The 14,442-nt window shown below is 41.1% G+C and overlaps 1 protein-coding gene across 3 annotated transcripts; it reads right to left on the bottom strand.

Annotated features, from left to right (window-relative positions):
• Window positions 1-296: 296 nt before the first annotated feature.
• On the bottom strand, window positions 297-4,073 carry abt1 (activator of basal transcription 1). Of its 3 annotated transcripts, none has more exons than XR_014535834.1 (5): window positions 3,933-4,073; window positions 2,378-2,722; window positions 1,995-2,170; window positions 935-1,657; window positions 297-402 (listed from the first exon to the last, which is right to left on the bottom strand). XR_014535834.1 is itself a non-coding variant. In XM_083555069.1 (4 exons), the coding sequence occupies exons 2-4, from the start codon at window positions 2,673-2,675 to the stop codon at window positions 1,280-1,282; spliced, it is 852 nt and encodes a 283-aa protein (XP_083411195.1). In that variant the 5' UTR covers window positions 2,676-2,722; window positions 3,933-4,073; the 3' UTR covers window positions 928-1,279. The 3 variants fall into 3 exon arrangements, 1 of the variants encoding a protein (XP_083411195.1); XR_014535835.1 differs by lacking the exon at window positions 3,933-4,073 and adding an exon at window positions 3,189-3,301; XM_083555069.1 differs by lacking the exon at window positions 297-402 and having other exon boundaries at window positions 928-1,657.
• Between the last annotated feature and the right edge of the window lie 10,369 nt (window positions 4,074-14,442).

Here is a 14,442-nt window from a genome sequence, read left to right as displayed (position 1 = left end):
TGAGAGAAGACATGCAGGTAGTTGTTTTGAAAGAAGCAGATGTAGAGGACAGGTGGGGTATGGAGACGGATGATCTGCTGTGGAGACCCCTAATGGCTCAATGAATCTCAGAAATCGCCACATAATCTAGTGGGACATCTTCCCAGAAGAGTGGAGCTCATTATAACAGCAAATGGGGACTGAATGTGTAACGAGACATTCGAAAAGAAGCACATGGCAATCTTATGGTCAGGTGTACACAAACTACACACAGTGTTATTTCTTGTAAATCATTTTATAGTCATTAAAAAAAAACGTTTTACATGCAAATTCGTTTGATATTTTATTGAAAGCCTTTTTAGAACATCTGATATTTATATCATTTCTCTGTTGGTTTAAAACATGAAGATTGAAGATGAAGATGTGGTGAAGAAGGAGCTGAGCCGCAAGGCGAAACTATCGATTTACCGGTCAATCTACGTTCCTACTCTCACCTATGGTCATGAGCTCTGGGTCATGACCGAAAGGACAAGATCCCGGATACAGGCGGCCGAAATGTGCTTCCTCCGCAGGGTGGCTGGGCGATCCCTTAGAGATAGGGTGAGAAGCTTAGTCACTCGGGAGGAGCTCGGAGTAGATCCGCTGCTCCTCCACATCGAGAGGGGTCAGCTGAGGTGGCTCGGGCATCTGTTCCGGATGCCTCCTGGACGCCTTCCTGGGAAGGTGTTCCGGGCGCGTCCCACAGGGAGGAGACCCCGGGGAAGACCTAGGACACGCTGGAGAGACTATGTCTCCCGGCTGGCCTGGGAACGCCTTGGTGTCCCCCCGGAAGAGCTGGAAGAAGTGTCTAGGGAGAGGGAAGTCTGGGCATCTTTGCTTAGACTGCTGCCCCCGCGACCCGGCATCGGATAAGCGGGAGAAGATGGATGGATGGATGGAGATTGAAGATGAAGATATTTTTACATGTATTATTTCTTTAATATGGTAATTACAGAAATGCATTATTTACACAAATATGAGACACAGTGTGAACATGTGAAACTGAATTCAAATCCTCATTCTATTAATGACTTCAGACGATATCAACTATTGGAGAATGTTTACGAAGGAGTGAAAGCATTATGTTTTGCTGCGTATTATGAAAAAAAATTATTATATATTACACAATAAAACAGATCTGAAGCCCAACAATCCCACAGCTTCTGCTTTGATGCAGACGGTGAAGTCTTGCTTCTGTAATGGCAACGTCCCTCCAACCAGAAACCTCGTCTGGGTTTCAGTCCCTTTGTAATGAAGAGATTTAGACCTGTTCGTGCGAAGCCCCTCTGCTGAAAATCTTGGCCAGCAGAGTCGCGTTGGACTGCGCTTTCTCCTGGATGGCTCTGCTCTTCTCTTGAGCTTTCTGGAGGTTCTTCTTGGACAAGCCGCTCTTCTTCAGCCTCATCTCGTCCTCGGTGCGCCGCTGCGTGAAATCCCAGCCTTTCTCCTCCACCACCTCGCCTTTCTTCGCCCTCTTCTTTCTCAGCCTGTCCAGAGTTTGGCTCTTCTCCACAGAGGCCAGGTAGAAGTTGGTCTCACGCTTGGCCTGCGAGATCTCCGTCCTCATGCGCTGCTGGTACACCGTCTGCTCGTATGCCAGCCGCTCGCTCAGGTGGCACCACTGGAACCTGTGGAGATACTAAGAAGAGACAGACATAAGTATCAAAAAATCTAAATTGGGTGAAAATGGTGGTGTTTCTTTTTTTTTTTTACTTTGCTTGACCTATGATGTCTATGTGGCCAAAAGTTTGTGGACACCTGCTCATCAGATGGGTATGCTCACTCCTGGAATTTTGCAACCCCGACGAAACAGCGATTTCAAACCTGCGTATCGGGTCATGTGACATAATTTTGAGAGTTTCACCCCGCGTTTAGTTTTGGCGTCTCAGTGAAAAATCTTCCAGTGTTTTTAATGACGGTTGCCTTTATTACCCTCTGTAATACACCTGAAAGTCCGATAAAGGAATCCCGCTTACTTTGATGCACCACAGGTCGCTGCTGAAGTGGCTCCTCTTGCGGTTGGTCATGGGCGTGTTGTGCAGAGACGCCGCCACTCTCTTAGCCACGTGCTTGTCTCTAAACTCCACCCAGCCTTCTACGTACCGTGATCCATTGCTTCCTGCTTTCCTCTTCTTCCTCTTTACCGAGCGATCTGGAGAAGAGAAGAAACGATCGTTTGATCCACACAGACTTTAACATTCCCCTACATATACAAGGAATAGAGGTCGACCGATTAATCGGTTTTGCTGATTAATCGACACCTATAGTATCAGCAAAAAAATCCATACTGATAATTTTGTAATAAAGTTCAGTGCTGCTGCACATGGAGTGTTTACGATCCTGTTTCTCCACAGCTTACCTTCAGACTGAAGGAAAACCCGTCCGATTTCTCCGTACACCGCCAGCATGTTGCGCACGTGCTTTGGCCTTATTCTCGGTGGAATGTGACCCAGGTACACGATTCCTGGAACACACTTCTTCCCCTTTGTTTTCTTGTCTTTACTGAGATCATCGTCCTCTGCCTCCTCCTCCTCTTCTTCTTCATCATCACCACAACCATCCACATTCTGGTCAGCATCTTCGACCTCCTCTTCTTCCTCCTCAGACTTGTCCAGCTCCTCGTCCTCGGCTCCCGTGCCATCTGTGCCTCGATCCATATCTGCGTCGGCTTCGCTTCACTTCACGTCCAAACCGTCTGTTCAGCCTGAAAGAGCATCAAAAGCCGTGTTACAACATTAAATATACTGCGCGTTTTCTGTAATTTCGTACGGGAACACAGGGATATACATCATGGAATGCTTTATAGCGGGTTGGGATATGATTCATGTAGGATTGTGTAATCAAATCTTAATCTTCAATCGTCCCAAATCTTTTTCTTCTTCTAGTTTTGTCTCCTGGGAAAAAAAAAGTCTGAAAGTGTAACCTTCAACAAGGCCAAAGACTTAGAATTCTTTATATCTTATCAACTACTCCATCGTTTCTCATTTCCAGATATTGATTCGTTAAATTCCTTTTGTTGCTGCTGTGAAAGTGCACCTACAGCACTGTTCAAAGCGTTTTTCCACCTTCATGTGGAGATTTCCGTTACAGATTTATTACATTTCACTGCTAAACAAAGGTGTTTAATTCAGTTCTCACAACTTTAATAAAAAAAAATTAATTGTTCTTACACAAATGTCAATTTCAGTGAACTAAACCCTGTTGTTCTGTTTTCCCCCTATGGAACTTAAATCCCACCAGGACCCTACAATCACCAGCAGCAAAAAAGAGGAAGAAGAAGAAGAAGAGTAAAAAAGGAGAAAAGGAGGAAAAGCAGAATGAATCGAAAGAACAACAAGAGGAGCAGGAGGAAGAAGATGAGAAGGAGGAAGAAGAGGAAAAACAGGAAGAAGTAGAAGACGACAAAGAAGGTGAAGAATAAGAAAGGAAAGGTGTAGATGAAGAAGAAGAGGAGGAAAAAAGTAGAAGGAGAACAAGATGAAAAGAGGAAAAGGAAAAAGTAGAAGGAAGATGGAAAAGAAGGGGAAAGGGTTAGTAGAAGAGGAGGAGGAGGGAGAGGTAGAAGAACAAGAAGAAAAGGAGAAGGAGGAAGAGGACCAATGCAACCACTAATTCTAACTACAGGATCATCAGATCGACAACAGAATCACACATTACGTCACTTTTCCCCAATATAAAGACTGCACGTGTTTCCGGGTTGCAGTTTCCTGTTCAGATCATCCAGAGGAACCTTAAAATTTATTTTGATTACGTTGGTTGCATTTTAAATGCTAATAAAGTCGCATTAATGGAAACTGACACGCAAACAGAAGTCAGAACTGTTCCTCCTGTTGGACTGAGTGAACACTGAGACATGTTCTTGCTCAAATCATCACTTTTATCAACTCGGACGTGAAGAAATACATTTTCCTCACCTTTTTAATGATATTATTTTGTCCTCCTGTCGATTAAAATGTCACAGTTTACAACAACACACAATAAAAAATCCAGATTAACGAAAACACCGCTCTCAGCTCTCATACACACGTGGGTCGGCGCGCTTCAATGACGTCATATTTAAGCGCACAAGAACAGCATTAAAGGTGCCGGTGCAGGAAATGAACTAAAGATTTGTACTAAAAAAAGGAAAAAACAATACCAAATTGTAAATAATTACATGGAAATACACATGTTCCACCCTGTCCTAAAGCTGCTGCATATAAGTTTGGTTACCATTAGTTATTTAATGTGTTATAGATCATAATATATACAGTATATACTGTATTGCTGCCATTGCAAATGATATAAAAGTTGTATACAATTAAAAAATCCGTATCCAAATACTGCAATAGATCTCAATACTGTACTAATAAAAAAAAGTCTCGTCTCCTTTCACAGTAGCCACAGCAGCACACATCATACATACACATAATACATCAACTCTAGCAGAAGCATCAATATTAACCTCATCAAATGACCTGTGACCTTCTGTCCTGTGTTACACCTGGTTTTTCTGTGCATTTTTTTGGTGCATTTTTTCGTGGTGTTTAAAATGAAGGCAAATTCTGTTTTAGAGCAAATTTTACAGGAAAGCAAAAACAAAGGTATAAATAATTCATGAAAAAGTGTAACGGCTGTTTTAAAATGTTTTGGTCGACCTTTTCGCACGATGCCCGTCTTGTAAATGTCCTTGTAAGTGTATCTGCGACCAGATCAACTTCTTCTCCTCTGTCAGTCATTGTGGAATAAAAAAAACAGCTATTAAATCCACATGAATATATTTAAGCTTGTGCAGTTTGCTACAGCTGCGGTTTGCGAGCTCCGACTAGTGCGCTCTCTGACCGTCCAATCAAAGGAAGTCAATCAAATTTATACTGAGTATGACATAGTGACATAGTGAAATCCTTTAATAGTGAAAATGCCAACATTCTTGTACGCATTGTAGTCCACGACTGAAATATGATTGGATAGAAACTCTAATGTAAGCACATGTATCTGTCACAGAACAGATCTTTCTTCCACACATAAAACCATAGTAAATCCCCAACCTCTACAGTCAGGTTGTGTGGAGCTACAGGCCCCTGATGATGCAGATCCAGTCTTGCCACCTGTTCAACCTCAGATTCATCATGGCAGGCCTGTGTGGAGCCCGAAACTAATTTAATGTTATTTAATGTTAGTTTGAGCAACATAACTGTTGCTCAAACTAGTTTGTTTAAAGGCCTCCACTCACCCTGGGTATCTATTCTTAAATGTAATATTGATTATATATTGAATTTATGCCGATTATACATAAGTATTGAATATTAATTTAATATTTTCTCCTTATTTTTTGCTTTACTGATTCTCTACCTGTAGGGGGCGACAAATCCTAACAAAAGATCGACTAAAAACTTACTGTCAAATCAATTAGGCTTTTATAGTCATTTCAGTCAAAACAGTAAACAGTGAAAGGAATCAGCGTTCCTGCAGGGCCAAGGTGCTGCATAGATCAACATAAATTAACACAAGCTAATGCAAAAAAAACCAAAACAACAACGCTAACTAGAACAAACAAATGCAAGACAGCGAGGCATTAAACACAGCGAGCAGAGTGCAAATAAATTCTCAATAAAATGATAAATATTGTACATACATACGAACACTGTTTGTTAAGCAATTTGCAATGTGTGCAAAGAGTTTTAATTAATTTAACTGAGTCCGTGTGTGTGTGTGTGTGTGTGTGTGTGTGTGTGTGTGTGTGTGTGTGTGTTTGGGGGTGGGGGGTACCTTTTTCTTACCTTTTTTCAGCTCAGTGGCCCTCACCCACCATCACCCACCCTCAGCCACCCTCAATTGCTCAGTAGTATGAATGCGATAATTTTAAGTCACTCTGGATAACGATTTTGCGAAGGATCAAATAAAAGGAGACAAAAAAAACAATAGAGAATAAAATAAAAACAGTGTAATTATATAAATAAAAGTATATCTTTTTTGCATAAATACCACTTTATTGTGACTACTTGAATTTTATGATCAATTTCTAGCATAAAATAAACTAATTAATTACCGCAAATGAATTAATTATGAATTTATAATTCTTATTTATTATTGTCATAATAATAATTATTATTATTTGAATTATTATTATACATACAATATTGTTCAGATCAAATGTGTAAATGTGTAGTAGGCTATTCAAGTAACTACACTGATGTAAACCCTTTATAATGTGTGTGTGTGTTTGTGTGTGTGTGTGTGTGTGTGTATCAGAGAAAGAGAGTGAGAGAGTGATATACCGTTCATGATGTGCTGCTCTCTATCCTCTATCAATATGCATGAACCCTGCGTTCCCCTGTAACACGTGTGAGTTCCTGCATTAGACAGACACGAGGGCGACTCGGGGTGGTGAGTGCTCTGCTCGTCCCAGCCTCAGGTCTATCAGGTTAAATTTAATCCCGAACACAAAGCCCACGCTCCCGGCACCGAGCACTGATAATGCCATGGCTCACATAATGATGGTGCTCTTTGCTGTGATGGGAGAACATCAGGGAGCTGCTGCAGGGAGAAACATCAGTGTCACTGGAATAGTCTTCCTGACAGTGTTCGGGGTTCAGATACACTCTCCCAGTTTAAGTGCAGATTAAAAACATATCTTTTTAGCAAAGCCTACACATAACACACATCACACACATCACATCATAACCTTGTGCTCCAGAACATCTGATCACATGCACATTATCAACTTGTGCTGTTAATATCATGAACAGCAGCTACGCTAATTCCTCTCCACTGCTTCTCTTTCTCTCCCCATCCCGAGGCATCCTGAGGTTTGGCCAGCTCCAGTCACGTCCCACCTCGTGAAGATTATGGACCTATGGATGATCATGGAGAAGTAGATGCCGAGTGTTTAAAGGCCCTGGCATGGAGAAGCTGATGCTGGATCTATGATGATCACAAATTGTTCTGTATTGTTGAAAGATTTATGACCAAACTTTTGATGTCACCCATATGAGGATGGGTTCCCCTTTGAGTCTGGTTCCTCTCAAGGTTTCTTCCTCATATCATCTAAGGGAGTTTTTCCTTGCCACTGTCGCCACGGCTGCTCATCAGGGACAAACGCACACCATTCACCTTCACTGTTGTTTTCTGTAAAGCTGCTTTGAGACAATGTCTGTTGTGAAAAGCGCTATACAAATAAACTTGACTTGACTTGACTGTCCACGTGAAACCTCACGACATTCTAATTCTGAAGCGTATGTAAATATAAAATATATCGAATAAATAAAATACTCGGAAACCGTGTGCTGATTGTAAAAGATTTGTATTTGGTCAGATTTGATCGAGTGCAAAGGCCCGTTGGAAATCTTAGTAATAAAAGTAATAAAATTTAGTAATAAAACTTTATTAGTAAGTTTAGTAATAAAACTTTGTAATGATATATTTGAAGTAATAAAGCCTTGGTGGAGCTCTGCATGGAAATCTCAGTGGTTTGAACCTATTCTTTAGCTGATATGCAAATTATAAGAGGAGGAAAAAAGACTTTGGTGGGTTCAGAACTTCTGTGGGGACGCATCACTGTTCCAGTGCTGAAGACCTCCTCAGTGGTGGCTGCGTTTATAGTTCAGGAGGTCTGGACTGAAACATGGGGTCTGATGTACAATGTTAATCCATATAGAGTTTTTATAGACTTCATTTACTTTGATTTATTATAGATGTCCAGCAGGCTTCTGTGTAAGATTCCACCCATTCCCACCAACATGAGGGTCAAAACCGCCCATTTTCACAATTACGAGAGTAAAAACCATTAACTTCCACCAGTATAAGTGTAAAAAACTCCCACTTCCACCAGAACTCGAATAAAAAACACACACTTTTACCAGTAATACAGTTAAAACCACCCACTTCCACCAGTATGAGAATATAAATACCCACTTCCACCAGTACAAGTGAAAACCCCACACTTCCTCCAGTATGTGAATAAAACAAAACTCCCACTTCCTTCAGTACGGGTGAAAACTGCCCACTTTCCACTAGTATAAGAGTAAAAACACCACCTACTAACACCAGTACGACAATAAAAACCTTTCACTTTAACCAGTATGAGAATAAAAAGAATACATTTCCACCAGTAAAACGATTTAAGAGTAAAACCCACTCATTTCCTCTAGTATGAGAGTAAAAACTTCCCACATCCACCAGTATGGGAAAAAAACACACACTTTTACCAGTATGAGAGTAAACACCACTCACTTTCACCAGTAAGAGTAAAACAATCCACTTCAACCAGTATAGGTATAAAATTCACCCACTTCCACCAGTACAAGAGTAAAAATAATACACTTCGACCAGTACAAAAGTATAACCACATACTTCCACCAGTATGAGAATAAAAATGTAATTTTCACCATTATAAGAGTAAACACCACCCATTTCCACCAGTATGAGAGTAAAACCCACCCATTTCCACCAGTATGAGAGTAAAACCCATACATTTCCACCAGTATGAGAGTAAAACCCATACATTTCCACAAGTATGAGAGTAAAACCCAAACATTTCCACCAGTATGGAAGTAAAACCCATACATTTCCACCAGTACGAGAGTAAAACCCATACATTTCCACCAGTATGAGAGTAAAACCCACACATTTCCACCAGTACGAGAGTAAAACCCATACATTTCCACCAGTATGAGAGTAAAAACTGCCCACTTCCACCAGTATGAGAGCAAAACCCATACATTTCCACCAGTATGAAAGTAAAACCCATACATTTCCACAAGTATGAAAGCAAAACCCATACATTTTCACCAGTATGAGAGTAAAACCCACACATTTCCACAAGTATGAGAGCAAAACCCACACATTTTCACGAGTATGAAAGTAAAACCCATACATTTCCACCAGTATGAGAGTAAAAACTGCCCACTTCCACAAGTATGAGAGCAAAACCCACACATTTCCACCAGTATGAGAGTAAAACCCACACATTTTCACCAGTATGAGAGTAAAACCCATACATTTCCACCAGTATGAGAGTAAAACCCACACATTTCCACCAGTATGAGAGTAAAACCCACACATTTTCACCAGTATGAGAGTAAAACCCATACATTTCCACCAGTATGAGAGTAAAAACTGCCCACTTTCACAAGTATGAGAGCAAAACCCATACATTTTCACCAGTATGAAAGTAAAACCCATACATTTCCACAAGTATGAAAGCAAAACCCATACATTTTCACCAGTAGAAAAGTAAAACCCATACATTTCCACCAGTATGAGAGCAAAACCCATACATTTTCACCAGTAGAAAAGTAAAACCCATACATTTCCACCAGTATGAGAGCAAAACCCATACATTTCCACCAGTATGAGAGCAAAACCCATACATTTTCACCAGTATAAAAGTAAAACCCATACATTTCCACCGATATGAAAGTAGAAACCGCCCAATTTGTCCATGTCCAGCATGACAGTAAACACCAATCATTGTCAGTTACAGTAATAGTGATGCTGTTCTGCAGATCCCACTCCCACTCCCACTCCCACTGAAACATTGCCATTGAAACACACATGAAATCTGATCCAGTGTTTCACAGTAAAGCGTTACAAGATTATTCTGTGTTCAAAGCCAAAGAGCAAAGCAATTTTGAGCGGGTGAATCAACTCTGCTGACACTAAGCCATTAAGACGTGTAATATTTTCCTGTACATAATTGTTGAGGGTGATGAGAGACGCAGGAAGAACGTGACAGACGTGAAACGCCTCGGCGAGTGGGTTCGCTCCGCTACCCGGAGTGAGTGACAGCGAAAGACATGCCTTTGACAGGCCACTGTCCACTAGATCTGTGCACACACCAAACAACTTTACATATCAGCTGGTACAAATCGGTTGTGACAAGCCGTGAAGGAAACAAGGGGAAGGGAGAAAGAGAAAGAGAGAGATAGAGAGAAAGAGAGAGAGAGACAAACAGTGTGAGACAGAAATAGAAACTGGCCACAAAACAGGAACTCCTCACAGCTTTTTTCTTTCTCCTAATTTGATCCTGAGTACAATAATATTTGTAGAACATTTTAGATTCAGGCTACGCCGACTAATCTCCGGTCAACTCACCCTAACACACACCCAGGTAAACACACACTAAAACGCCAAAAGTATCGTGACACCCGACTTTTCCAGCCGAATGTGGGTTCTCCTTGAACTCTTAGCACAAAGTTCAAGACACAATCGTATAATACAGGGGTCCCCAACAATGTCAGAGAATTATATAAAAAAATTATTACAAATTATTATTATTATTTTTGACATTACAAAATAATGTCAAAAATTATTTTAAATCTATTTTTTACTCATATAATATCTGTATTTGATAATACAGGTCGACTTGTAAACCAAAATTTATCTTAGTTATCAATAGAGCTCGAGGCACCAATAGTTGATCGCTGGAACTATCAGCTATTGCCAAAAATCTATTCCGCTAGTTTTTCCTGTCTTCCGGACCGCCGTCATTACAACAGCGGCCTCTAGAGGCGAATCATTGATGCCACCCGCTGTTTGTTTTTACATGCGAGACTGCACGGTGCGTGAAGAGCGCTATATTATATTTATTATTTATAATCGATTAATTATTGAATAATATTTCTTAATATATTTGTATTTATTTCATTTAGCCTTATTTACTGTTTTTTTTGTAATTTTCGTAATGAAATTCAATACTTTTTTACATGGACTGTTTGTGTTTCTCCAGAATAAATATTTTGACTAACCAGTTATCGGCAAGTACGATCCGACCTAGCTATTGATACGTATGCTTTACATGATAGATTTTATGATACATTATATGGACAGGTTTGTGTCACCGTAAGATTTCTGTGGAGATTTTTTGCTCATTTAGCCACAAGACCTTAGCTCAAAAATATTACACATTTTATTTTAATTACAGTCTAAATTCGCCATTGTTCATTGACCTCATGTCCACGTGGGACCTTCCTCAGCTAATGCGAGAAACAACTGGAAAAAGGGCTTCAGGATGGATAAGGAAGCTGACGGTAGGTGCACAGTGTGGCTCTTGTGGCGCAAACGGTTAGCGCGCGGTACTTATATAGCAGTACGTGAGAAGTAATGCCGAGGTTGTGAGTACAATCCTCGCCTGGAGCATACCTTTTAAAGAACAAACACAAGTATCTGGATTAAGCAAAGTACAATAAGCTCCACTCTTCTGGGAAGATGTTCCACCAGATTTTGGAGTGTCAGTTTGGGGTCTTCTAGTTTAGCTAAAGGTAGAATTTCATTCTATGACATCCAAAGTTGTCCTGTAGTGTTGTGTGCCTTCATTTTTGTGGTAACAGTTCGGTGAAGAACCACAAACAGCTGAAAATTTCAGGTGTCCCTTTTGTTAGCATGGTGTATCTTTCAGCTGTTCATGTGAAACTATCCTCAGCAACAGCAAGCGGCTTCCTGTTGATCAAAAATCTAATTGATAGGGTATCTCTATATCTATGGCGCAATCGGTTAGCATGTGGTACTTATATGGCAGTATGATGTTAAGCAATTCAAAGGTTGTGCGTTCGAGCCTCACCTGGAACGCACCGTTTTTTTTATAATCACTTGTGAAATTTTCCCTTCACTTGAACTAGGAGACTCAAACCTGTTCCAGCATGTCCACGTGCAAGCCAGCTCCATGAAGGTCTTCTTTCCATGAGTTTAAGTGAAAGATCCCCTGCTATAACCCTACTAAACACCTTTGGAATGAATAGTTCACGCCTTCGTCCCAGGCCTCCTCACCTCACCTACATTAGTACCTGACTTATCTAACACCCTTGTGAATGAATAATTCTCCACAAATCTCCACAGAAATCTAGTGAAGCATCTTCCCAGAAGAGTAGAGCTTATTATAACAGTAAAATAGAGACTAAATGTGGAACAGGACGTTCAAAAAGAACAAAAGAGTCTTTACGTTTGGCACTGCAGCAGTGTAAATGGGTCACAATTTACAGCATAAAAAAGCTCATCAGACATAAACCCGAGAAAAGAGCTGGTTGAATGATTTGCATTATTGAGGTCTTCATTTTCGGGGAAGGTTTTTGTGCTTGGCGGTAGCAGGTGTGGAGATGCGACATCAAAAAGAAAACGTTATTCACTTGAGCTTTCTTCTTCGCAGTCCTCCTCCGAGCACTGACCACGACGGTGTGAACTTCCAACAGCATCGCTAACGTGAGCCAGAAACACTGAGCCATCTGTCTGGGGAACAAACAAACACACACACACACAAACACACACAGAGCCTGAACCTTTCTCACACAGACAGTTGCACAATGCACAGAGGCATGAGCACCGAGATAATACTGTATATACAAACACATACATAATATATATATATACACACACATACATGCAGTATCTCACAGAAGTGTATACACCCCTCACATATCAGCAACCATTTTATTACATCTTCTCAAAAGTAAATTCTATAGAAATAAAACTTGGATATATTTTAGAGTATTAATGTGCAGATTGTGTAGCAGTACAGATTTACTGTCCTCTAAAAATAACAACATTCAGACATTATTGTCTAAATAACCGCAAATAAAAGTAAGTGAACACGTCAAAATTTTTTAAAGTGTGAATACTGTGTGTGAGCACATTGTTATCCAGCGCTGCTTTAATCCTCCTGGGTGTGGAATTCACCAGAGCTGCACAGGTTGTTGCTGGGATTGTCTTCCACTCCTCCATAATGACATCACAGAGCTGCTGGATGTTACACACATGTGTTTGGAGTTGTTATTATGTTGGAAAACTGCTGTTTGGCCCAGTATCTGAAGGGAGAGCATCATGTTCTGCTTCAGAATGTTAAAGTACATGTTAAAATCCATGTTTCCCTCAATGAACCGCAGCTCTCATGCAGCCCCAGACCATGATGCAACCACCACCATGCTTGACTGTAGGCAAGACCAAATCTTCTTGGTGCTCCTCACCAGGGTGTCACCACACATGCTGGACAACATCTGAGCCAATCAAGTTTATGTTTAACCTCATCAGACCACAGGACATGGTTCCAGTAAATCATGCTCTTGGACAGGTTTTCTACAGCAAACTGTTTGTAGGTTTCCTTGTGAGCAGCTTCAGACGATGCTCCTTCTGGGACGACGGCCTGCAAACCGACTTGTTTCAGTGTGTGGCGTATGGAGCCTCACACACAACTTCTGCTTCTGCAACCTCTAAAGCAACCCTGCAGCAGTCATGCGTCTGTGTTTTAAAGCAGCTCCTGCATCTGACGCACAGCACGAGGACTCGACTTCTCTGATGGACCCTTGTGAGGTCTGTTCTGAGTGGAACCCCTCTCAGAAAACCTCTGTATGACCCTGACCACTGTACTGTAACTCAGTTTCAGGGTGATACTGATCCTCTTACAGCCTCTGCATCTTTGTGGAGAGCAAAAAATCAAATTCTCGAAATACTCAGACTCTTTACCATGAGGTCCATGTAGAACATCCAGTGGTCAGTATGAGAGAATTGGACTCAAAGCACCACATTTTAACTGCTCTAATACAAGATACACACATTTGTATGGTTCTGTCAAGCAGACAAGAACATGAACATGATGAACAGGACGTGTGGCTTTGCACGTTTACACCACTCTCAAATATATCCAAGGTCAGGAATAAGTGCAGGAAGGCCTTCACAGAGTTTCTATGTGAATGTACATTTTATAAGAATATGTGTGTGTGTGTGTGTGTGTGTGTGTGTGTGTGTGTGTGTGTAAGCAGTCCAATTCCTTTTCCTCAAGCTACAAATCTGATAGACTTCCTTTTTTAAATACAACATATGCACTCCATAGAGCTGAAAGGAATGTTGCTAGTTAAAAGCATTTAATCATACATACACATACACACACACGCACACACACACACACACACACACACACACACACACACACACACACACACACATACACAAACAGCCACTTGGCTGTTGTGAGCGAATGCCTCTGTTCCCGCGGAGCTCCAACCATTAAAGATTTATTTGGTGATTTGAAATATTGATTGAGTGAGAAAAGCAGAAGTGGGAATGAGCAGCAGGAGGTTCTTATTGCTCTCACAGCCGAACGTATAATGTGCCTCGTATCGAGCTCACGCTTCTGTCTCTCACACACACACACACACACACACACTTACACGATCTCTAAACACTGACAAACACGAAAAGTAAAGGGAAGCCCCGCTCTCTGCTCGATACCAAACAATGGAGCATAATCGAAAAAGCTGGAAAGTGAAGTAAGAAATGACATTAGAGCACCTTTTTAGCATCGGCCTCCTCACAGCTCCAGGTTCGATCCTGAGCTCGGGTTTCTTTCTGTGCACAGTTTCTCCCGGCGCTTTTCTTTCTCCACCATATGGATTTCTACAGGGTTCTCCGGTTTCCTTCTACTACAAAAACGTAGCCGGTCTACCTCTCGGCATGTTT

This window comes from Silurus aristotelis, assembly GCF_946808225.1.
Source record: "Silurus aristotelis genome assembly, chromosome: 11".
Lineage (NCBI taxonomy): Eukaryota > Metazoa > Chordata > Actinopteri > Siluriformes > Siluridae > Silurus > Silurus aristotelis.
This window is presented reverse-complemented; position numbering and strand designations above follow the sequence as displayed.